Consider the following 26,240-nt stretch of genomic DNA (forward strand, 5'->3'; position numbering starts at 1 on the left):
CAGTGGGTTAAGTGCAGGTGGTGCAAAGCTCAAGGACTCGAGTAAGGATCTCGGTTCGAACTCCTGGCTCCCCACCTGCAGGGGAGTCGCTTCACAGGCAGTGAAGCAGGTCTGCTGGTGTCTTATCTTTCTCCCTCTCTGTCTTCCCCTCCTCTGTCCATTTCTCTCTGTCCAATCTAACAAGATGAAATCAGTAACAACAATAATAATAACTACAACAATAAAACAGCAAGGGCAACAAAAGGGAATAAATAAATAAATATTAAAAAAATTAAAAATTGTTGTCTAAAATATTTACATGTTATGTGTTTAATAGATGCATGTTAAATTGAACTTAGTGTTCAATGAGAGACTTGTATTCAGGGATCCTTAATATGTTGCCCTCTGGTTCTACGCTTGTTTCAGGAAGAATCAGGTTAGTGGGGGAAAAAAAAAGGTTCACATATAGGAACTGTCCAATCTTTCAAACTCACGATAGAGGCATGTGCCTCCTAACTTCATGGAATATTGATGAGTCAAACTAGTCTTGAGCAGAGGCCAATTCCCACACTGTATGGTAGATATTCATATGAGACTCCAAGGTCAAAATAGCTTTGAATTGTCATCCATCTCACTGTCCTGAATTTACATAAAAGCTGTGATTGTATTTCCTTAAGACTCTCCAAATGCAGGGGAGATAGCATAATGGTTATACAAAAGACTTTCAGACCTGAAGCTCCAGAGTCCTGGGTTTAATCCACAGCACCACTGTGGATCTCTCATTATCTGTCTATCTACTGATTGATCAATCAATCTATATCTATGGATCTATGTATCTGCCTTTCTCTCTGTCTCTCTCATTAAACTATATATTCTCTGTGCACTTTCACGAAAACCATAGAAATCTGCTTGATTCTGCATCTTTAATATTTAGCATCTGAAAGTTTTTGGCAAGTTCTGGCAAGTTCACTTGAAGTTATCCTGCTTTCCTTTCTGTTCCATATGTGCATGCAAATATATAACAAATAGATAAATAGATAAAAAAGGACGATAGCTCATCCACATGGGTCTTTGTGAGATGCCATAGGTATTTCCTGATAAATCCATAGAAAATAAAATATGAGCCTATTTAAAATCAAAGAGAATAAAACTTAAAAGAAATTGCCCTTTGACTAGGCTCACTCTGTCAGTACCAGAATCAGGATTTGAACCTACTTTCATACCCAATAAGGTGGGCAGGCTCTTGTGTTCCCATGGGAGTGCTCATGGAAGCACTCTCATACCTCTTGTTCAATGATAAAGAAACTCAGGGGCTTACCTGGCCTCTTTTTTGTATATCAAATTCTTGAGTAAATTAAAATTTTTATTGGGGGATTAATGATTTCCAGTAGGTATAGTTGTTGGTACATGTGTCAAAATTTCTCATTTTTCTGCAAAACACTCTCACCCCCAGCCTAGGTCCTCCTCCATCAGGTACTAGGACCTGGATGTCAATCTCCCACCCTCACCCCAGAGTCTTTTACTTTGGTGCAGTACACCAAACTCAGTCCAAGTTCTGCTTTGTGATTCCCCTTCTGTTCTGATTTCTCAACTACTGTCTATGCAGAGACCCAAGTTGGGCAGCTGCAGTTGAAGTGAGAGGCAGGAGTTACTCTGCATTAGCTAGTCAAGGTAAAAGTAGGAGGCGTAGTCTCTCCCATCCATTCTGCTGGGGTGGTCTGAAGCAGAGATGTGTAGAGCCTGAGGACCTGAGGAGGGGAAACATTGAGGAGGAAGAGACTCTGCATCTCTTATATTCCACTTGCTGGCGCTCACGTGGAGTGGCTCCCACCAGGGGGTAAGCCACCAACCCTCCCTCATCGGCTCTAGGAACCACACAATTTAGAAAGGAGGCCTTGGGGAGTATTCTGGTACAAGCACTCATTTATTTGGAGATGGGTACAGTCTATATAGAGAGTTAAACAAAGAACATTTTTCTCGTATGTCAGAAATTACAGGTTTCTTAAAGGTCAGCTTGCCCCTATGGTACGGGGCTGGTATAACAAGAATTGATGTGATACATAAAGGTCAAGACAATTAGTCTCCATGATGCAGGAAGTTAATTATCCAAAGGCATTTGAGAGAAGCATAGGGGTTAAACCAGTAAGGTGAGGTAGAGAAGAAGTAAAACAAAACTTGATGTAAATCACAGATATCAAAGAGCACAAGGAAATAGGATCTGGGGTTTTCACTGTAGTTGGGGAGGTGTACGGTAGATTATGTTCTCCTTTGTTTTGTGACAAAAGATGAAGTGGATGTGTGAACTTTGAGTGAATCTAAAGCAGGCAACCATTTGGCCTGCTGCTAGCAGGGGAAACTAAGTGTGAGAGGCTTGTAGGCTTTCTGTGATCTTGGGAGACAAACAAGGAGAAACTGAGTCTGGGAGACTTTTCCCTCTTGGCTCATCTCTATAAGGAGAGAGACTAACAAGTGGGGTGTCTTTCCAGACCTCCATCCAAGGATGGGAGAGCTCCCCGCAGCTCTACCAAGCTTTCACAGAGTCCCACACCACTGACCCCTTGCTCTTGGCTTCAGCATCAGCTGAGACTGCAGTGACGGGTGGCTGTGTCTTTTCTTTTCTTTTCTTTTTTTCTGTTTTAAATGATGCTGGTACTTGTTTCTTCTGCAAAGCCAACTAACTCTCAATTTCTCAGTGACCCTGGAGTTTACCCCATGAAAACAGTGCATCAAGCACCAGGTTGAGCACACACAGTAAAGTGTGCAAGGACCCAGGGGTTCAAGTCCCTGGTCCCCACCTGTAAAGAAGTTGTTTCACAAGTGGTGAAACATTGCTACAGCTCACTCGTTCTCTCTCTCTCTCCCTCCCCCTTCCCTCTCCCTCTCCCCTCCCCCTCTCCCTCTCCCTCTCTCCCTCTCCCTCTCCCTCTCCCCCTCTCCCTCTCCCCCTCTCCCTCTCCCCCTCTCCCTCTCCCCCTCTCTCCCTCCCCCTCCCCTCCCCCTCCCTGTCTCCTTCCCCTCCCCTCCCCTCCCCCTCCCTGTCTCCTTCCCCTCCCCTCCCCTCCCCCTCCCTGTCTCCTTCCCCTCCCCTCCCCCTCTACTCCCCTCCCCCTCCCCTCCCTCCCCCTCCCTTTCCCTCTCCCTCCCCCTCTCCCTCCCCTCCCCCTTTCCCTCTCTCTCCCCCCTTTGTGTATGTGTCATTCCTTCCCCATCTCCCTCCATTTCTCCTTCTCTCTTAATTAAAATAAACAAACAACAAAAAACATAATGCATGAGCAGGTTACTGTTACACTGTGTAAAACGAAGAGCAAGAGACTAAGAGAGACTCAGTGGTTCTAGCTGCATCTGGTTATAAGATTAAACCAATAAGTAACCAATAAGAAAGCCTGGGTGAAAATGGCAAGGATAAGGCTCCAAAATTTATCTCCAGATTTGTGAACTTCACACAAGACACTGGTTTTATGCTGAGGCTCTGTAGGCTAAGCTACAGAGTTGAGTTTCAAAGGTGTTGAGAACCACACTTGGAGAATCCAGAGACAAAGACCGCATTTCTTACCTTTCTTTGAATGGATGCAATTTCAAGTATTAATTTATTGGACAGAGACAGAGCGGGAAGGGGGCGGTAGGGGGAGAGGAAGTAAGACATCTGTAGCACTGTGTCACTGCCCATGAGTTCCCTGCAGGTGGGAACTGGGTACTTGAACCCATGTCATTGTGCACTGTAACACATGCTTTCAACCATATGTGGCCCCATCTGGCCTCTGGCCCCTCAGATACTCCTCCAAGGCCCCAGTGCCATTTGAATTTTGATCGGTTCTCATTTCTAGTTTCCTCCTTAGAAACAAACAAACAAACAACAACAACCACAACAACAAAAACACTATTTATGTGAACTGAACTTGTTTCACTTTAGCCCTCAACAAATTCACTAGTGTAAGTCAGGTGTAAGGGGTCCAGTGGTGGTGCACCTGGTAGAGTGTATGCATTACAGTGTGCGAAGAACCAGGTTCAAGCCCCCAGTCCCTACTTGTTTCATGAGTAGGGAAGCAGGTTGTCTTCTGTTTCTGTTTCTGTATCACCCCCCTTCCCTCACAAATTCCCTCCTCTCTCTCTCTCTCTCTGTCTGTCTCTCTCTCTTTCTTCAAAATAAATTAATTCATTCAATTAAAAAAATAAATAAAAGTAGGTGAAAGCCCTTGAGAGAATAACAGTGCCTTTGCCTCCATAGTTTTCCTGTGGTGCTAATTGAGATCCTGACTCATTTGTGGACTCTGCTCCTCAAAGCTAAGCCAAGGCCGCCTTAGTTGTGTGGTGTCTCATGCTGGGCTCTTTCACTGTTTCCCCTGTGAAGGTCATGGGCAGTGTAACTGTGGCAGATGTGACTGCAAGGTGGGCTGGTCCGGGAAGAGGTGTGAGCACCCACAGTCATGCCTGCTGTCTGCTGAGGAAAGCGTCAAGAAGTGTCATGGAAGCTCCCAGCTGCCTTGCTCCGGAAGAGGTAAGCTCTCTCCTCTTGCTGTCGGCCCCTGATACCAGGGGCTCCATGGATTCCTTTCACATGTAACTCACTTCAATGATGAAGGAAGACTCTCAAAGGAGAGGAGACAAAATTCCCAGCACTAATAGTAAATCCAGCTTCTATAAATTTTCCTTTTTTAAAATCTTTATTTATTTATAAAAATGAAACACTGACAAAACCATAGGATAAGAGGGGTACATCTCCACACAGTTCCCACCATCAGAACTCTGTATCCCACCCCCTCCCCTGATAGCTTTCCTATTCTTTATCCATCTGGGGGTATGGACCCCAGGACACTGTGGGGTGCAGAAGGTGGAAGGTCTGGCTTCTGTAATTGCTTCCCTGCTGAACATGGACGTTGACAGGTGGATCCATACTCCCAGCCTGCCTCTCTCTTTCCCTAGTGGGGAGGGGTTCTGGGGAAGCAGAGCTCTAGGACATATTGGTGGTGTTGTCTGTCCAGGGAAGTCTGGTTGGCATGATGGTAGCATCTGGAACCTGGTGGCTGAAAAGAGACTTAACATACAAAGCCAAACAAGTTGTTGACTAATCATGAACCTAAAGGCTGGAATAGTGCAGATGAAGAGTTGGGGGAGGGGTCCTCCATTTTGTATATAGCTAGGAGTCATATTTTAGTTATATTCCAAAGGGCCTATAGCTATACTAGTTTCTTTTTTCCCTGAGCCTGAAATCTGATATGCAGGTAGATCCAAGTTATTGTCTGGGGAGGTGATGTCATGGCTGGCAGAAGGACCAGAAAGCTGGATCAGGGAAGAGAGTAGCTCCCTAATATGGGGAAGGGGTATAAATATTGTTGACTGTAAACTCCATCGATTTGATTTGGTCTGGGACCCATATTCAGCTTAGGAGCCTGTGTGACCTCTGTGTCCCTGTAGGTCTGAGCTCATATTCTGTGGTCATGAGTAGGAATGTTCCCAGCTGCCCCAATGTCAGGACCCATCCTCCTCAGGAGCAGCACAGAGCATGTTGTCTGGCCTCCCTTCATTTTCCTTTTTAAGTCAAATCTTCTTTTTCAGTTATGTAATTGATTTGATAGGATAGAGATAAATTGAAAGGGAAAGGGGAGATAGAGAGGAAGAGAGAAATGGGGCAAGACGGTGTCACATCTGGTTAAGTGCACAAATTAAAGTGCTCAAGGGCCTGGGTTCAAGCCACTGTTCCCCACCTGCAGGGGGAAAGTTTCATGAGTAGTGGAGCAGGGCTGCAGGTGTCTATCTCTCTCCCTCTCCCCTCTCAATTTCTCTCTGTCTCTATCCAATAATAAAATAAAAAGATTTGTAAAAATATTTAAAATGAGAGAAAAACAGAGACACACACCTGCAGCCCTGCTTCACCACTCATGAAGTTTCTCCATGCTGGTAGGGACTGGGGGCTTGAACCTAGGTCTTTTTGCATTGTGCTATGTGCAATCAGCCAGATGGATCACCACCCTGCCCCGGTATCCCTGATTTTTAAAAAATTGATTTCATAATGATTGACAGGACTATAGGATAAGACAGGGTACATTTCCACACAATTCCCACCACCAGAGCTTGATATCCCACCCTCTCCAATGTTAGCTTCCGTCTTCTTTATCCCTCCGGGAGCATGGATCCAGGATCATTGTGGGGTGCAGAAAATGGAAAGTCTGGCTTCTGTAATTGCTTCTCTGCTGGACATTCGTGTTAGCAGCTCGATCCATGCCCCCAGCCTGTTTCTATCTTTCCCTAGTGGGGTGGGGCTCTGAGGAAATGAGGTTCCAGGACACACTGGTGAGATTTTTCTGCCCAGGGAAGTCAGACTCCTGACGTGTATGAGTGAAAGCTCAGGGATAAATATCATCTTTCTCTCTCTTGCTTCACTGCCCTACACACACACACACACACACACACACACACACACACACACACACTCTCACACACACTCATCCTCTGTCTGTACACTTTAGCTTTGAGGTCTCTTTTCAGTTCAGTGCTGCATTTAGGAAGGGAACAGGAAAGAGGCTTGGCTGTTTGCCTAGAGCTTTCTAATAAGACCATCCAATTGTCCACAGATAATTCAGAAACTCACAAACACTCTCTGGAGATGCTAGCTTCTGAAAAGGCGCGCATCAACCACTAGCTCTGGAGAAGTTTCTGTTTTTTCTGCAGGCCGGGAGCCTCAGGTGTGCACTTGCTTCCAGCTCAGTACAAATTGGAGGAGAAAGGAAAATTCATCTGTAGGGAAGTCAGTCCCATTCTTTTTGATTTATCAACATGAGAAATACAATTTCACCCATGACTGGAAAGCAGCTGCCTGATTATGAGCCATGCTTTTCGAGGGACTGGTCATTGAAGTCATTACGTATTTTGTTCCTGAAAGGGGACAAGGAGAAAGACTTCATCTGTTTGAATGCTGGGTTAGAAACCTCTTTCTCAAGTGCAGTGTTCTTTTAGGAAAAGGACTGTGTTTATTGAGATAGAATTCAAATGACACAGGATTCACTCTTCTGACCTGTGCGACTTAGTGTTTCTTTTTTCATCTATTCACAAAAGTTGGCAACCATCACCAAACTGCAATTCCAGAGCTACCTTGCCACCACAGAAAAATAGTGCCCTCCTCAGCCTTGCCTTGGTCTCCTTCCTTTTTCACCCCCAGAAGCCATTGCACTATGTCCTATTTCCGAAGCTTCTCAATTTTATTCCACTGGGCTGATGGAAAAGTCATGATGCATTTTTGCTTTGAAAAGCCATAGAAATAATATGCCATGAGGGAACCAGGTGGTAGCAAACCAGGTTAGCAAAGCTCAAGGATCCCGGTTAGAGCCCCCAGCTCTCCATCTGCAATAGGGAAACTTCACAAGTGGTGTAGTAGGTCTGCAGGTGTCTTTCTTTCTTCCTTGTTATCTCCCCCTCTTTCTCTGTTCTGTCCAATAAAAAATGGGGAAAATAGCTTCCAGAAGTAGTGGATTTGTAGTGCCAGCACTGAGCCCCAGCGATAACCCTGGAGGCAAAAAATAAAGAAAAAGAAAACTACGTCATGACTTTTCCCATCACCCAATAATTACTCTCCACAAATGAAGTCATCAAAGATGTGATCTTTTACCTGTGGTTTCTCCCACTCAGCATAGTCATTTCAAAGTTGGTGCATTACTGCACTTTGAGGAAAGCATTTTTTCATGGCTGGCTAATATTCACCTGCCTGGTTATACCTGTTTATCCTTTCATCTCTTGATGAGCATTTGAACTGTGCTTAGCACCTAGTCATTTTCTATGAGCTTATGGTTTTGAATGAACCTCTGTTTCACTCTCTTAGATCTAAACTTTTCAGTGGAATTATGGGGTCATACAATATCTCTTGTTTACTGTGTGTGAAGCTGTCTTTACAGTGGCTATACCAATTTACATTCCCACCAGAAAGTTTCCAACTTCTCTATATCCTTGCCATTATTTATAAATGTCTGTCTTTTTGATTACTCATAGCTGTCCTTCTTGTGAAAAAAAAAAAGTTACCAGTCTCCAATATCATTTGTACTGCAGATATGTTCCCTTTGTCTGATATCTCCCCCTAATGATTATAAGTGAAAGATGGGAAAGAGGGTGAAGGCACTGTTAGTTTCAAAAGTCTTTCTGACTTGCCTCATGGTCTATAATAACCCCAGAGAAGACTCACTGTTCTACCCGCATTAATGAAATGCTACCATTACAGAGCTTCAATAAGCCTAGTGTCCTGACAGCAAGGAGAGTAACATGTAGTCTCCTTCAAAGTACGGCTCTTTACTGATGTAAGTAATAAGTTGGAGAGTGTCCTCACTGGGAAGAATCCCTGCTTTACCATCTACATGACCCGGCCACATTAGAGTCTGGTTCCCTTGGCACTGGGGGAAGCTGCCGTACCATGGAATCTTTCCCTATTTTAATTAGTTTTTTCTTTCTCTCTCCTTCTGTCTGAAAAAAAAATCTGGGTGGGGGTAGCTAGCATAATGGTTATGCAAAGAGACTCTCATGTCTGAGGCTCCAAAGTCCCAGGTTCAATCCCTTGCACCACCATAAGCCAGAGCTGATCAGTGTTCTGGTAAAATAAAAATAAGAATAATAAATAAAAGTAAAAATATCAACTTATAGTGGTGATGACAAAAGCTATAACAAATGACAATTAAGGAGATACATCAGTGTTAGAGTACAAAACTTGCATACCTGAGGTCCCAGGTCTAACCCCCCAGCACCATGTATCCCAGAACTGAGTGTTATTCTGGTCTCTCTTTAATAAAGAGAAAAGCAAATAAACAAATAACTGAAAGAATGCAGATGCAAAAAAACTACTAGGAAAATTGCTGTGGACTTCACATCTCAGTAGTTCATCAACTCTAACATTAAGCACATTTTTGTCTCCTACAATTATGCATCCTATAAACATTTCTGGAAATTCACTACTTACTTAACTATCATTTTTGATAGACAAGGGTCTATCAAATTTTATTTTATAAAAGCAATTTTCAAATAGTTGGTACAGAAACACCTGACTTTTTATTTTATTTAGTTATTTTTATTTATTCATACCTGAGGTGAGCCTTTTAAAAGTAACTTGCAAAGAAATTGTAAGCTTCTCTAGTTTATACTCAGGCAAGGAATGGTTGGGGTGGCATAAACAGATGAAGTGACTTCCCAGGAGATTATTACGAAATAGAAGATTTTTTTGAGAGTGAAGACCAAGTCAGTCTGGTGAGAGAACCGACAGCTAGAGACCCTTTCTTCAAAGGCTACCTGTACAGATTCACTGGCATTGGATTTTTAAAAATATTTTTTAAATATTTGTTTATTTTCCCTTAAAAGTTGCCCTTGTTGTTTTTATTGTTGTAATTATTATTGATGTCATTGTTGTTGGATAGGACAGAGAGAAATGGACAGATGAGGGGAAGACAGAGAGGGGGAGAGAAAGACAGACACCTGCAGACCTGCTTCACTGCCTATGAAGCGACTCCCTTCCACATGGGGAGCCAGGGCCTTGAACCCCGATCCTTACGCAGGTCCTTTGCGCTGTCTGCGCTTAATCTGCTGCTCTACCGCCTGACTCCCAGATTTTTTTTTTTAAGAGAGAGAATCAGGCCACAGCACTAACTCTTCTGTGTGGTGAGGACCAGGCTCAAATCTGGATCATGCACAGGGCAAAGCAAAGCACTATCCCAAACAGCTACTTCCTCAGCCCCTTACACTGAATGTTTTAAGCAAACCACCAGTTGGAAATCCTCTTCGGGGATTAGTTTTGCAATGTTGTGACTGTCAGCAGCAGCGACTGAGGTTACCTGAACGCGGAAAACAATTACAAGGCCCATCAGTCCTCAGTCCAAAGCCACAGCCACTGGCCAGCTGTGACCAAGGGAAAAAGCAACATTTTTCCTGGAAACATAGACTGACGACTGACCGCCACAGAGCAGAGCACTCTGGGGACCCATTGAAGGCGTTTTTTTTTTTTTTCTCCTGAAAAGAAAATGGATGTTTGATTTCAACTGGCAAAGACGAAGTGGGATCCTTTCTGTCTGTCAGGCAAAGATGGCATGAGCTCTTACTCCGCCATGTCTTGCCTTCTCTCGCCTCTGAATATATATGAGAGAGGAAGAAAGATTCCACAACACCAGAGCACCCTTCAACGCAGTGGGAGCCAGACTCAAACTTGGGTCACAAGCGTGACGGAGAGCATGCATTCCCAGTGAGCTTTGTCACCAGCCCATTGCCTGTGAATGTCTTTTCATGTGTCTGTGATCCTCACTGAAGATGCCATGTAGGTTTGCACCCTGATTTATGCTCCTTGGCCTGTGCTGGGAGAGGAAGGTGTCCTCCTCTGTTTTCAAATCAGTGTTCTCACCCCCCAGACTTAATATGAGTTATGGGAGGACAGCCATTCAAGTCTTTTTGACTTGAAAATACAGCTCTCTTATTAAGTTTTCTGTTGTTTGTTTGTTTTTGTTTGTTTCTGGGGTTATCACTGGGGCTCAGTGCCAGCACTATGAATCCACTGCTCCTGGTGGCCATTTTTTCCATTTTATTGGATAGGACAGAGGGGAAATGAGAGAGGAGGGGAAGGCAGAGAGGAGAAGAGAAAGAGAGACATTTGCAAGCCAGGTCCACCCTTTGTGAACTGTCCCCTCTCCAAGTGGGGAGCTGAGACACTAATGAGATCCTTGTGTGGGGCCTTGCTCATAGAACTATGTCACTGGACAGATGCACCACTGCCCGGTCCCCTGAAGGCTCTTCACCTTAGTCTATGTTTGGTTTTGGCCAAAAAGGGGTGAGCAAAAGAGACATGTATCACGTGGGGCCAGCTGGTGGCAGACCCTGTAGAATACATACCCCACCATGTGTGAGGACCCAGATTCAAGCCCCCAGCCTGCCTCAGTAGGGGGAAGTTTCACAATAGTGGAACACTACTGAAGGTCTCTCTCTCTCTCTCTCTCTCTCTCTCTCTCTCTCTCTCTCCTTCTTGCTCTATGAGTAAGGAAAGCAGAAGGAATGACACAGAATGGTGGAGTTATTGTGCAGGCAATGATAACCCAGGTAGAAGAGAGAGATAGAAAGAGATAGGGAGAGAGAGGGAGAGAGAGAGTTAGAGAGAAGAAGAAGAAGAAGAGAAGAAGGAGGAGGAGGAGGAGGAGGAGGAGAAGGAGGAGGAGGAGGAGGAGGAGGAGGAGGAGGAGAAGAAGAAGAAGAAGAAGAAGAAGAAGAAGAAGAAGAAGGAAACAACAGGAGAGAGAGGAAGAGAGAAAGTGAAAGAGAGAGACACACAGAGAGAGAACACAGAAACTCAAGGACAGTGAGGGAGCTGTGATTTTTTTTTTTCTGGCATGATGTTTGCAGTGCTGAACTGGTGGCTAGGTTGTTAACCTGGGTCTCTCAGTGAGGATGATTAAAATATCTGATGGTCCAACCAGAGCTTGTGACATAAGCCTTTGTGAATTTTTGCAAAAAGAAAAAATAAGTAGCCTCTTCCTACCTGTTGTGTTTTTGGGATATTGAAAAGACAGAATGGATTCAAAGTTCTTAGCTCTTTCTCCTGGTGAGTAAGTGCACCTGTGGGCTGTTGACTGAATGGCATATTTGCATCAGTCTTAAATATACGCCTGTCTACATTGAATTTGAGTTAATATCTCTTTATTGGTAAGATTTAGAAAGAGTTATAAATAACCTCAGCTGTTTCTATTACTTCTCTCCTTGAGGTAAAGTGTGACTTCTGGTGTGTTTGCTTATTTGTTTTGATTTTACTGTGTTTTCTAAAATTTGTATGAAGAAGGGATAGGGAGGGGGGAGATTTTAACAGTGTTCTTTAAATTTTACATGCAGCACAGAGAGACAGTGGGAGGGCAGACAGTGGTGCATTCAGTTAAGTGCACATAGTACTAAGTGCAAGGACCCACACAAGGACCCAGGTTCAAGCCCCTGCTCCCTACCTTCACGGGGGGGGTGTGATACTTCATAAGCTTTGAAGCAGGTCTGCAGGTGTCTACCGTTCCCTCTTTATCTTCCCTTCATCTCAGTTTCTTTATGACCTGTCCAATAAAATGGAAAAAATGGCCACAAGGAGCAATGGATTCATGGTGCAGGCAGTGAACCCCAGAGATAACCCTGGAGGCAGAGAGAGAGGGAGAGAGAGAGGGAGAGAGAGAGGGAGAGAGAGAGGGAGAGAGTCAGAGAGACCTTTTTACAGGAACAAACAGCCCCAATCAACATTCCTGATAAATCTTCTTCTGAAAAGTCATTGAAAAGTCTGCAGAGTTGTTCCCGAGTATGTGGGAAGCAGAAGAGCTTGGTCACTAGGAGGAAGGCATGATCATTATTTTCGAAAAATACCTGTGTGGTTACTGACTCTTAAAAGACCAACTCCAGTCAAATAACAGTGACCAAACTCAGTGGTTTCTTGATGGATGTTCTGGGTGCATTGGAATAAGCACCTTAAAAAAAAAAAGAACAGAATGGATACTTTAACAATATTCTGATTCATGGAGAGGGAAGAGCTTAACAAATCCTCTTTGATTAGACATCTAAATGGTCTTTTATTTTATGCAAGCTCTAAATGCCATCATTTACATTCTTACAACAGAATATTTGCAGAAATCCTTGGGTAGAATTCATAGTTCAAAATGAATGCCAAGATTTTAGAGCTTTTCAATTAAAGTTATGCCCAAATTCTTTATGTTTTATAGAAGGAACTTCACCAACTTTCCCTCTACTAGTAAATTAAGGGGGGGGGGTGCTGAGCCACCAAGAGTGACAGCTTTAGCAGTCTGTCAGTATTATCTCTTTTGTTAATGGGTTTTGTCCTTTTGTGTTATAAACTTTTACCTTCTATCCAACTCCTTTCACTAATGCCTATAATTATTAAAAGTAAGAGTTGGGAGTCAGGCTGTAGCGCAGCGGTTTAAGCTCATGTGGTGCAATGTGCAAGGACCAGCGTAAAGATCCCAGATCGAGCCTCCGGCTCCCCACTTGCAGGGGAGTTGCTTCACAGATGGTGAAGCAGGTCTGCAGGTGTCTGTCTTTCTCTCCCCCTCTATGTCTTCCCTTCCTCTTTCCATTTTTCTCTGTCTTATCCAACAACAATGACATCAACAACAATAATAACTACAACAACAATGGAAACAAGAGCAATAAAAAGGAAATAAATAAATAAATAAATAAAAATAAATAGCTTCTAGTTATTTAAAAAAAAATTTAATGTAAGAGTTTAGGGCCAGTGAGAAGACTCATGAGGTAGAGTGTCTGCTTTGCCAGGCATGTGCCATGGGTTCAAGCTTGCCCCTCCCACCCCCTGCCCATGGCACTGGAGGAAGCTTCAGGGCTCACATGCTTCTCCCTCTGTCTTTGTATCTTCCTTTCTACTTGATATTGTTGTCCGTCCTGCAGCATCCATGTCCAATGGAGACACAATTACAGAAATTAGAACTCTTGCTTTCTGCACCTCAGAAAGAATTTTGGTCCATGTTCCCAGAGAGGCGATTAGGGGAAGATGACCAGAGGACTCTGAAACCCAGAGACTGGCAATTGGAACATTTGTGACCGGGAACCTTTGTTTTTCATATCATCACTGAGAGGGAAGAGAATATGGAGAACACTGGAGGAAGTCAGGCACTATTTCTCTTATCTGAGAGGGGGAAGATGAAAAATGAAAGCTACATGGGAGCTGTAGTAGGTTTAGGTGTGGCTTAGAAAGGAAGTGAAGGCAGGGCTTCGACGTTCATTAAAAGGGGTAAATTATATATTTATCCTATATCTGTGACCTTGGGAGAACTGTGGTAACTACTACTGGAGGGAAATGGGGTCATAAAACTCCAGCAATGGTGGGAGTGGTGAGGAGTTAAACCCCTATCATCTTGTAATCAATTCATTATTAACTCACTAATTTAAAAAAGAGTGTTGAAGCACAAGCAATGCAAAAATAAGTAAAGGAGTCAGGAGCTGATTTACCTGCAGGCATTGTTATTCAAAGGCTGTGTTCCTGGTACACACTTTCCTTGATCAACCTTGGGCTTTATTTCTCAGTCCTCCTGTTTGGAAACACAGCCGCATCTTGTGTTTTGGGTTGCCCACTTTTTTGCTGAACTCTTAGGTTTTCCTATATTTTTTAAAATTTATTTTCTCTTATTTCATTTAATCTTTGGCCTGCTGGGATGTCACATCAGTATAATTCCACTGTTCCCGGTGGAATTTTTTCCCCTTTTAATTTCAGATAGAGATAGAGACAGAGACAGAGAAAGACAACATAGCACTGCTCCACTATGAGGTACTGGACCAGGAGCCCAGCTTCTTAAGCCTGGTTGTCTCTACTCCTACACCTTCTCCCAGCCCCTGGTTTTCTTTCTGCCAAACCTGTACTAAGAGGTGTTTCATCTGCTTCCATCTCCCTAAATACATATGACCAGACTCTTCCACACAAGGAGAGTGTGAACTAGAAAAAAAAAAAAAAAAGATAAATTGAAGCTAATGACTCAATATTGTAGCTTCTAGAAAATAGGACACTTGTCCTCATTTTTATCAATTAGTGTTCTTTTGATTAATGAATTAAGTGAGTTAGTTTAATTCCCTTACCTAGGGACAGACTTTCAAAGAATAATGGGATGCCAAATTCTCGCCATCTGGAGATTTTTCAGTTTAAGTCATAATTTATCATTTATCTCTTCCTTTTTTTCTGGCAAAGCATGTTATTCAGTATTTTTTGGCCCTTATTGTTAGATTAGTTTCAAAGATGCAGTTATTACTTTTTTTAGGGGAGGGGGAGTATTTTTTGTTTCCATGCTGTATAAATTTAAATTGAGTAGTGATAAAAGATGTTCACATAGCAATACTTTAACTCCAGTGCTCATCATTTTGAATGGTAATACTTGGATTTGTTTTGTTAACAATGATGCTAATTTTTCTGAGGTGATATTGATGTATATATTTTAGGTGAGCCACTGTACCCTTTCACAGTATGTGTTGCCACACCACACTTAACAACCAAGGTGTTAACCTTTCTCCATCCAAACCCCACCTCTCACACTCATCCCTGTCCCTCTTTCTGCTTAGATACTTAAGTTCTACTTCAGAGTCTCAAGGTGCATTTTCATCCAGGTTTTTCTCTTCCTTTGAGAGGGACAAAGACAGTGTGTGTGTGTGTGTGTGTGTGTGTGTGTGTGTGTGTGTGTGTGTGTCTAGCTTTTTGCTTTCTCTTCTGACTTGTCCCTCTTAACACAACCTTCCCTCAATATCTACAACATGGTTAAGAGAAAGAGCTCAAGAGCTCATCTTCCCTTTCAGCTGAATACTAGTCCATTGTCTTTATATTCCAACTTCCTACACTCATCTGTTGTTGGGCACTTGGGTTGAGTCCATGTCTTGGCTATTGTACAGAACACTGCAGCGGCCAGAGGTGTGCACAGAACTATCAGAATAAGTATATTTGTCTTCTTTGGTTAGATGCCTAGGGGAAGAATTTTCAGATCATATAGTGGGTTTAGATACAATAATTTCAAAATTCTCTACATTGTTTTTCATGGTATTTACTTTTTATTTATTGGGAAATCAATGGTGTACAGTCCACAGTAAAATACAGTAGTTTGTACGCATGTAACATTTCCCAGTTTTCCACATAACAATTCAACCCTCTCTAGGTCCTCTTCTGTCAGCATGTTCTAGGAACTGAACCCTCTCCCTCACTCCAGAGTCTTTTACCTTGGTGAAGTATGCCAAACCCCGTACATGTTCTGTTTTGTGTTTTCGTATATTTCAGCATCTCTTGTTTTATTAGTGATTTAATAATGATCTACAAAATTGTGGGATAAGAGGGGTACACTTCCATATAATTCCTACCACCAGAGTCCCCTTCATTGAAGGTTCCATATTCTTTATCTCTCTGGGAGTATGGACCAAAGATCTTTATGGTACACAGAAGGTGGAAAGTCTGATTTCTGTAATTGCTTCTCTGCTGGACATGGGTGTTGACAGGTTTATCCTTATTCCATGGTATTTCTTTTGGTTGCTTTTGACAACTGTACAATGGCTTTTTATTTGCATATACAAAGATGTTAATATTTGGAACAGAGAAAAAGGGATTTTTTTTTACTGATTTGTTGGAATATAAGTGATGGATAAAAATTGTACATGTTTAATGTCTACAGTTTGAGTTTGTTATATATACACACCTATGATACCATGCCAAAGCCAAGGTCATTGCCATGCCATCACCTCCAACGATGTCCCCACATCCCTTTATGTTGTCTGTGTATGTGTGGTGAGAGTGCTTGCCAACAGAGCTATCAAAAATATAATCAAAGCTTTGTGAAAACTAAGCAGGTTAGTATGAAGAGAGGTGGAAGTGAACTACACATCTTTGATGGTGGATGCAACTGGAATCATCTAATAGTCTCATTAGCCATTAATATTCACCAAATAAGAAAATAAAATAATGTACATTTAGAACTAGAGAAACACTTCAACAAGAAAAAGCACCTGTCCTGCCCTGCCATATTCCCAGGTTCAAGACCCAACACTACATGGGAGGTTCTGTGGCAATGGAGAAAGCATGGATGTTGTGAGGTCTTTGCTCTTTGTCTCTGAATGAATGAACAAGTTGCCTACACTGGTGAAGTGATGTGTGTCTGAAAGGTACCAGCTATGCAGATAGTTGATAGATGGATGGACAGGGAGATAGATGGATGGATGGGTAGATAGATGGATAGATAGATAGTCAAACTTACAGAAACAAAAAAAAATGGAATGTCATTTAATGGGTAAAGCACTGTAGTTATATAAGTTCTCAAGACCTTCTATGCAATATAATGCATATAGTTGACCCCACTGTTGTTCCCTTAAAAGAAATCTTGTTGAAGTTAGCTCTCTACACAATTTTAAGCACTACACCACTTGCTGATATATTTTTAAATCTTCAGTAGCCTAAGTAGATGTTATACGCTAAGTAACTGCAGTGGGGAATGCAGAGTTTGCAGATGACAAGAGAACCCCCTGTGTGTATCTAGCCCTTCCTCAGGAAAGCAAATGGATCCAAGCTCACACAATTTTAAGGGGCTTAGATGACAGAAATATTGGATCTTCCAGTGTTCAAGGGCCCTAGAACAAGCCTGCCTTTTCTTGTGATATGCCACACACGGTTGTTACATTAAGTAAGTCAAAGCAATGATCCTGTAAAATTAGCTTATCTGCTTTTCCTTATCCAGAACGAATGGCCTAGCTTTTAGTGTTGCCCCAAATATAAGTGAGTCAGTAAATTATACCTGCAATGAAAGTCTAGACTTTGTCATAATATACAAATTACATGATAAGAAATCTGTGGATTCTGCAGGGAGTCTGTTAGGCTTCTTCAGCCCCATTCTGAACTTGCATTGCTCTCCATGACGGTTTTAATGTGCACTATTATCACAGAATGACCCTGATAGGTAGATGCTATCTAAGAAGGGAAGAATCTGCTTATTAACTTCCTCCTTTGGGCTCAGAGGACTGTATTCAAGTGTCTTCAAATGCAGATGCCACCTATACTTCACAAACCATCGGAAATATAAATGTCACTTGTTATGTTCTATTGAAGACAATGTTCAGACTGAAAGATTGAGATCAAAAGAGAAATACAAATGGAGACCCCAGTCTTCTTTATGTCTTCCTTATGTGCAAGAGTTCTGCTTGTTGGGGCAATCTTTGCCCTTTTGAGGAAACACAAGCCAAGGGTAGAACTGACAGCAAACTTGAAATTCTTGATTCAATCTAATATCACAGTTCAGTCATATGATGAAATCTCAGTTACCAAACTGAAATCATACGGTGTGTGCACTGAAGAGATTTGCTACCAGAGAATGGAGACCTGAATTAAACAGAAAGGAACTTCGATTACAGAGTTATATTTTAGAAAATTATGTGTGTTTGTATTCCCTTCCCCATTTCATTTAGTTATTTTTATATTCAACAGAGCAGAGGGGGTAAAGAAGAAATCCCAAAGCCAAATTTAATAACCATGTATATCATGTCAAGGGATGATCAACTATGCCAATAGAATACAATAAACACAGCATTTTCTAAATTGCCTAATGCGGTCTAATCCACAGTCCAGGAAACTATCATTCCCCATGCAGGTTGTTTTGTTCATGTTCCAGTTCATCATCTTGCAGAAAATTGTTATCTATGGCAGCAGAACATTTTGTGTCAGAGATAGGAGTAGATCCAAGTGATAAATGGACATTCTTTTTTTATCACACAGGCATAATTTTTAGCAGTAAATTGAAAACCAGTGAAATCCTTTGGCTACGGAGGCTTCCAGGAGAAGGTTACAGCAAATATTATTGAAATTGATTTGAAATGAAGATAGAGTATTGACATGAATTCAATCCTAGTCTCACTAGGTGAGCTCAGAATTAAATGTTTTGCAACTCTGACAATTTCTCTACTACAGCTATGCATTTATTTCTGTCAAAACAGTAAATACAAGGCCATCAAAACAGCTCACCTGGATAGCACATCTGCCTTGTCATGTGCATGACCCCGCTTCAAACCTGCCCCTACTACACAAGCTTCGGTGCTGTGGTGCCTTTCCCTCTCTCCTTTCTGTCTCTGTCTCTTTTCTTCCTGAAAAAAAAAATTGGCTCAGAGAAGTGAAACCTCAGTGACAACAATAACAACAGCCGGGTAAAAAAAGAAGGAACGTAATAAACATCAAATGGTGTTTATTTATTTATGTCTATTTATCCAGACCTCTAAAACATTCATTTTAGTTAGTGCAATCAGGCATCGTCTTTATGGAATTGTACAGTCTATAGACCTTCTTTATGCCTGGGCTTTGGAGTCAGACAGTGGGGCAGAACCCTATGCTTCTGCCTTGGGTATACAAGATGTCATTATCAACTGATAAGGCTGGGTTGGGGGGCTAGCATAGTGGTCAATTGTGCAAAAAGATTCTCATGCCTGAGACTCCAAAGTCCCAGGTTCAGTCCTCCAAACTATGATTATCCAGAGCTGAGCACTTCCCAGACCTCCTCTATCTGTCTGTGTCTATCTATCTATCTATCTATCTATCTATCTATCTATCTATCTATCTATCTATCTACCTATCATCTATCTTTCTATCATCTATTTATCATCTATCTATCTAGCTAGCTATCTAACATCTACCCATTTATCTTTCTCTTTGTGTGTATTTCTCTCATTAAATTAAAGGAATAAAATATATTATATATTTATATATAATATATATTATATATTTATATATAATATATTATATATTTAATATATAAAATATATTAAAAAATCAAAACTGACTGGACCAGACATTGAGCTAATTTTGCATAATGAATATACTAAACAAGACAATCATATTAAAGCATATGATTTATTAATACCTTATATTCTTATTAGTGATGTTGCTGATTATTGACTATCTTATCTTATCTTACCTGATTATTGACTATCTTATCTTATCTTATCTTACCTCTTTGCTAACCTAGGGTCAGGAAAACAGAGCCAATAGACTTGTGCTCTGTCATTGTAAATACAGTTTTATTGGTACAAAGCTATACTCAATTCTTTACACAGGGATGCTTTCTCTATCTATATATCTATCTATCTCTAGCTTTCTCTCTCTTCTTCTCTCTTTCTCTCTCTCTCCCATTATTTTTCTTTTTAAAAATATTTTATTTATTTTATTTTTGAGACAGAGGGAAACACCAGAGCACTGCTCAGCTCTGGCTTATGGTGGTGCGGGGGATTGAACCTGGAACTTTTGGAGGTTCAGGCATGAGAGTCTGTTTGCGTAACCATTATGCTATCTCATCTGCCCTATTTTTCTTTTTTTTTTTTTTATCTTCCTTTCCTTCTTTCATTCTTCTTTCAAGATAGAAACAGAGAAGACAGAGGTACATGGAATGAGAGATTGCAGCACCAAAACTCCCTCCAGCAAGGTACGGGGCAGATTTGAACTTAGATTGCTCACATGGACAAAACAGCACAGTATCTAAGGGCTCTCTTTCAGTGGCTCTCAGGCAGCTTTCTCTCTATAATGCATAACTGATTAATTGCTACAGACTACAAGGCACAATGAGCCAAGGATATTTGCTACTAAGCCTTCGCAGAAAAAGTGTACTGACCCTGTACTAGACATTTTGGGATAAATATTGTGGGAGGTGGATTTGAGTGTCTTGAAAGTTAGAAGAAGATACTATTTAATAAATAAATCTGGTTACAAAATGCCTCACGGAGCATAAGAAACTAGGTTGAGTCCACAGGGATGAAGAGCATTAGATCATGATCTAGAACAAAAATGCATGCCAGGGAGAGGAGACAGCAAGGAGGGTATTCAATTACTTAGTGAACAGCTTTTGCAGGGAACAGGAAACACATTCACTTCTTCCAGGGCAAGGTGCTGAGGATAGAACCCAGGTTCTTATGGTAATGATGTGCTCCACCCTTGAACTCTCTCCCTGACCCAGTGAATTCACTTTTAAGGATTTTAGTAAACAGTGAGACCATGATGGGAGACAGCCTCTCCATTTCACTACCCCCTCTCCATGTTTTCGTGAGTTTGAGACAGATGAAAGAAAACACTTGCTTTCTTAAATTCTCATTCCTTCCACTGTTTCATGAAGTTAGTTGTTAGGAAGAAGGACACATATTATAGTTACATGGATTATAGTTACACTAAGCGGTGTCAAGGCTAATAAACCAGGCTAATAAACCTTGCTCAGTGTCCACTGCATTGCATCAGGGCTAAAATACCAAGTTTAATATAATTGCAGTTACCGGGATCCAAATCTTCCCATGAAGAAAATTAATATGCAAGTGTCCGTGAACCCCATTCCCTCTTTCCTGTGTTTCCAGTCATGAGCACTTGTCTACTCAGAGATAATGAGAAAACAAACAGAAATCTAGAGTGACTCTTTCATCAGAGTCATAACAGCACAGCAGTTGGGAAGCTACATTAGTATTTGAGACCCACATTATCTGCATTGTGTGTATGGGCACATTGTTATGTGTTTGAAATTGCATAGCAAGACTTTTTCTGGGAGATGTCTAGGTAGGTGTATGATACATCTAGTTGTAGGCTACACTAACAGCAACCCCTGCGTGAATTTGAACTTAGCTTCTTCAAGTTACTTTCCCTCTCTTTGTAGTAAGTAAACTTGACATTGTCCAAAGGAATCTGGAACCTCAGGTATTTGCTCTCATAGAATCCATGTCTTCCATGTTTATCTCACCTTTTTTTTTTTTTAAAAAAAAGAGCCAACCAGTTTTCCTTCTTGTTTGTTTGTTTGTTTAGTATTGGATAGAGACAGGGAGAAATTGAGAGGGGCAAGGGAGATAGAGCTGGAGAGAGGCAGAGAGACACCTGCAGCCCAGCTTCACCACCTGTGAACATTTTCTTTCTAGGTGAGGAACAGGGGCTTGAACCTGAGTCCTTGCACACTGTAATGTGTGCACTTAACCAGGTGCACCACCACCTGGTCCCTCCATCTCATCTTTGTAATAGAATTTAGTCTAGAGTAACACAACTAACTACACAGGGAGCTGACTAGCACCAAGGAGAATCAGGTAACTAACTGAGATATTCTTCTGGACCCAACTTTCTACCACATGTCTATTTTGGATGGAGAGTAATATATGCTGTGGCTATGGCATCTATTCAGTTTGGAATACAACAGGATGAAAGTTTGCTTCTCCATAAATATTTATTTCCCAGGTGATGATTTTTATTTGGATAAAGGACAAGAGGAAAGATTCTTTGGCTTCTTATTTAAATTTCTAGATAATGTTGGCCTATTTGCTACTTAAAATACCCATGCCATGTGGATGCTTATAAATAATACCAAATGGTCTGGAATAGTTCTTTGAAGTTTGAATTTTTCTCAAGGATGAAACAACAGATATTTGAGATCAAGTGTAAAGCCCTTCACAAGGACATTAAATCCTTTGCAATGACTTCTTTCTCTAGATGTCTTCCTACGGTCCATTTTTATAGAGTAGAAAGTATAAGATGAACATAAAACTAAATTTTACAGATAATTTCCAGATAGTCCATGACTTATGATGGTTCATCTTGGGATTTTTCAACAACATAAAGGAATAAAATGAAACACATTCAGTAGAGAGCACATTTTGATATAAAGCAATTATTAGTGATTTAATCATGATTAAAAAGATCACAGGGGTATAATTCCACACACTTCTCACCACCAGAATTCCATCCCCTCCATTGGAAGCTTCCCTATTCTTTATCCCTCTGGGAGTATGGACCAAAGATCTCTATGGGGTGCAGAAGGTGGGAGGTCTGGCTTTGGTAATTGCTTCTCCACTGGACATGGGTGTTGGTAGGTGGATCCCTACCCTCAGTCTGTTTTTATCTTTCCCTAGTGAGATAAAGCTCTAGAGAGATGAGGTTCTGGGACACATTCATATGGTCATCTGCCCAGGGAAGGGAGGATCATGATTTTTTTATTTTTATTTTTAGTATCCTTTGTTTCTGAGAGAGAGACAGAGAGAAGAAAGGGAGAGACACCAAAGACTGATCTACTTTTCATTGGACTCCTTTGATGCTGTCCATGGTGCTGCCACATAGACTAGAGATCAAACCTAGGTCCTTGTGCACAGGTAAAGCATGTTTTTTATGCGTTAAGCTATACCTCTCGCTCCTGATATTTGAGTTTTGATATTTTTCCAGGTTAGCAATGATTTTTTTCCTATTTTCCTACTGACCGGTATTGCAATATCCCTTTGTGGTACTAAAGAGGGGAGGGGATCATAGCTTTATGTCATGGATCATTGGAGTGATTATGGTAGTGAGCAACCAATGTGCTACAGAGTGTTTTTTTTAATTTAATTTACTTTAATTATCTTTATTTATTGGATAGAGACAGCCAGAAATTGAGAGAGAAGGGGGGAAATAGTGAGGGAGAGAGACAGAGAGACACCTGCAGCACTGCTTCTCCACTTGCAGAGCTTTCCCTCTGCAGGTGGGGACCAGGGGCTTGAACCTGGGTCCTTGTGCACTGTAACATGTGCTCAACCATGTGCGCCACCACCACCCCCCCTTTTGCCTCCAGGATTATTGCTGGGGCTCAGTACCTGCACTACAAATCTACTGCTCCCGGAGACTTTTTCACTTTTGTTGCCTTTGTTGTTTATCATTGTTGTTGTTGTTATTATTGTTGTTGTTAATGCTGTCATTGTTGTTGGATAGGGCAGAGAGAAATGGAGAGAGGAGGGGAAGACAGAGAAGGCGAGAGAAAGATAGACACCTGCAGACCCGCTTCACCGCTTGTGAGGTGACATCCTGCAAGTGTGGAGCGGGGGCTTGAACCAGGATCCTTGTGCTGGTCCTTGCGCTTTTTTGCACCACATGCGCTTAATCCGCTGTGCTACCACCTGATCCCCCACTACAGAGTGTTTTTACTGCCATTCTAATACTCAGTACAGTCCATGGAATTATTCAACGTTTTGTTATTAAATAGGCTTGTGTTAGATGATGTTGCCTACTTGTAGGCTCATGTTCACGCTTTGAGCATGTTTAAGGCAGGCTATATTATGATATGCTATTTGGGTAATTTGGTGTATTAAATGCAATTTTGCAGTAGTCTATTTATTATTGAATAGAGAGAGAGAAAATGCATAGCGACAGAGTGATGGAGAAAAGAGATAGAGAGGAAGAGAGAGAGTGAAATACATGAAGCCCTGCCTCACTGGTCATGAGGCTTTCTCCCTGCAAGTGGGGACTGGGGTCTTGAACCCAGATCTTTGTAACTTGTGCATTCTACCAAAGGTGCAACCGCGTGTCCCCTTAAGTACATTTCTTGCTTACAGTATTTTCACTTTGCCATAGGTTTACCTAGACTTAACCCATCATAATTCTGTATGTAGCCATAGTTCTTTCCCACTCTGTCACTCAGTCATAAGTTTGATTATGGCTGTTTTAACTGTTGGGTTATGGTCACAATGGTGAGACAGGATAAGAACCTATAAAATTGGGTGTGGCTTGCTATATGAAAGTCAGTAGCAAAACTCAAGTGATATAATCCATGTTCAGGTTTATTTTATTTTTTCCTGATTCTTGCATTCTATTTCCTTTTAAAAAATATTTATTTATTACTGGATGGAGAGAAACTGAGAAGAGAAGGGGAGATAGGGAGGAAATGATACAGAGAGACACCTAAAGCCCTGAATTACCACCTATGAGGCCTTCCCCATGCAGGTGAGGACCAGGGGCTTGAATCTGAGTCCTTGTGCTCTGTGCTGTGTGCATTTAACCAGGTGCGCCAATGCCTGGCCCCTGCATTATTTTCCATTCTTCACAATAGCATCTTCTAAACAATAAATAGTTACTTTTTTTGTAAACTCAAATAATAAGAATAATCTACTAAGAAATCATAAAGCTAAGACCTTTAATATGTTATAACCTTTTATATTATGAGGGATTCTCCTATTTTGTCTTTGAATTCTTTTGATACTAGTCTTGTAGGCTTTCTAGCTTCTGTGCTCTCTATTTTTAAATGGGATCCTTCAATCTGAGATATCCTCTTCTGAACAATCCCACTACGTAGCATGATGAATCCAGGGATAATCTAAGGGAATGAGATCTCGGAAGTGTTAGATCTGGAGACTTGAGTCTGCACAAAGGTGTATTATGACTGGTGCATCTTGACTTTGTTCACTCCTCTGCCTACACGCTGGTTCTATCCTTGACTTGTAGGAACCCTGGAGAAAGGTTTAGGGGGGGACAAGAGCCTCACATGTACAGACAGTAGGGTATCTCCTCTCTATGGAACATCCGTGGTGCTCTCTGGTCAGTCAGTCTCCACTTATGATAACAGATGACTCAGAAATGGGCCATATTCAAGAAATGGTCATGTGACTAAGAATTTACCCTATGGACCAATGCACACACATGACTAATTTATCACATGTCCCTAGAAAGGTTCTTTTAGGACCCAGGAGGTGGTGCACCTGATTAAGCACACACATTGCAGTGCACAAAAACCTAAGTTCAAGCCCCTGGTTCCCACCTGCAGGGGGAAAGCTTCATGAGTGGTGAAGCAGGGCTGCAGGTGTCTCTCTGTCCATCTCCCTCTCTATCTCCCCCCTCCCCTCTAAATTTCTTTCTGTCAAATACTAAATAAATAAAACTCCTTTTTAGCTTGGCCATGTCCTGCTTTTGTTCTCCACAAAAATCAATGTTACACTATTTTGTTCCATCTAAACTGTTGCAATGATCAATCATGATGGCAAATTTGAGATTCCTTTATTAACTTTAAATTGGTAACATGTAAGGGCTCAAGGTGCTGATGCAGCAGATGAATTCAAGGTCACAGAATTGAGTGGAGAAAATAAGGTCCATCCATTCAGTCTTTCAGTTTGATTGAGGTTGTATCATATGTCTGGAGTCAGTGTAGACACTGAGGATAGAATAATAAATATGATAGTCAATCTTCGGGTCCTTATTGGATCATCTGCTGAGATTGGTCAGGGAAGTCAAATGAAAAAAGTATTCCATTAAGTTCTAGGAGAAGGAAATAGTGTGATAGACTGGTAGGAGGAGAGTTTAGATGCCAGTCAGGATCAGACGGAGACCCTCCCTAGAGATCTTATTTAGCCAGATCTGGATATTAAAAGGGTGAGAGAGTAACAACAAGTGCTGGTGAAGTTATAGGAGCAAAGGAACCCTCCTGCACTGCTGGTCAGAATGTAAATTGGTTCAACCCCTGTGGAGAGCAGTCTGGAGAACTCCCAGAAGGCTAGAAGTGGACCTATCCTATGACCCTGCAATTCCTCTCCTGGGGATAGATCCTAAGGAACCAAACACACCCATCCCAAAAGGTCTGTGTATAGCTATGTTCATAGCAGCACAATTTGTAGTAGCCAAACCTGGAAGCAACCCAGGTGTCCAACAACAGATGAGTGGCTGAGCAAGTTGTGGTCTATGTACACTATGGAATACTACTCAGCTATTAAAAAAGTTGAATTCACCTTTTTAACCTCATTTTGGAGGGAGCTTAAAGGAATCATATTAAGTGAGATAAGAAAGAGAAGGATGAATATGGGGTGATCCCACTCATAGAGAGAAGTTGAGAAATAAGAACAAGAAAGGCAAACACAAAGCAGAACTTGGACTGGGTTTGATGTATCTCACCAAACTCAAGGACTCTGGGGAGTGGATTGGTCTCAAGTCCTGGTGCCTGGCAGTGGAGGAGGAACTCGGCTGGAGGTGAGAGTGTTTTACATCAAACTGAGAAATTTCATATGTGTGCCAACAATTG

General features: G+C 41.6%; 1 protein-coding gene across 2 annotated transcripts in view; it reads left to right on the forward strand.

The window, feature by feature from the left end:
• ITGBL1 (integrin subunit beta like 1) overlaps positions 1-26,240 on the forward strand; it is a 314,537-nt gene that overhangs the window by 155,950 nt on the left and 132,347 nt on the right. Inside the window, exon 7 of one of the 2 annotated variants that reach the window (XM_060191829.1) lies at positions 4,328-4,474. The exons of the other annotated variant lie outside the window; for it this stretch is intronic. Within the exon in view, the coding sequence (XP_060047812.1) occupies positions 4,328-4,474 (147 nt within the window). The remainder of the gene's footprint in view (positions 1-4,327; positions 4,475-26,240) is intronic. 2 annotated transcript variants of the gene reach the window in all.

Source organism: Erinaceus europaeus, chromosome 5 (genome assembly GCF_950295315.1).
Source record: "Erinaceus europaeus chromosome 5, mEriEur2.1, whole genome shotgun sequence".
NCBI classification, from domain to species: domain Eukaryota; kingdom Metazoa; phylum Chordata; class Mammalia; order Eulipotyphla; family Erinaceidae; genus Erinaceus; species Erinaceus europaeus.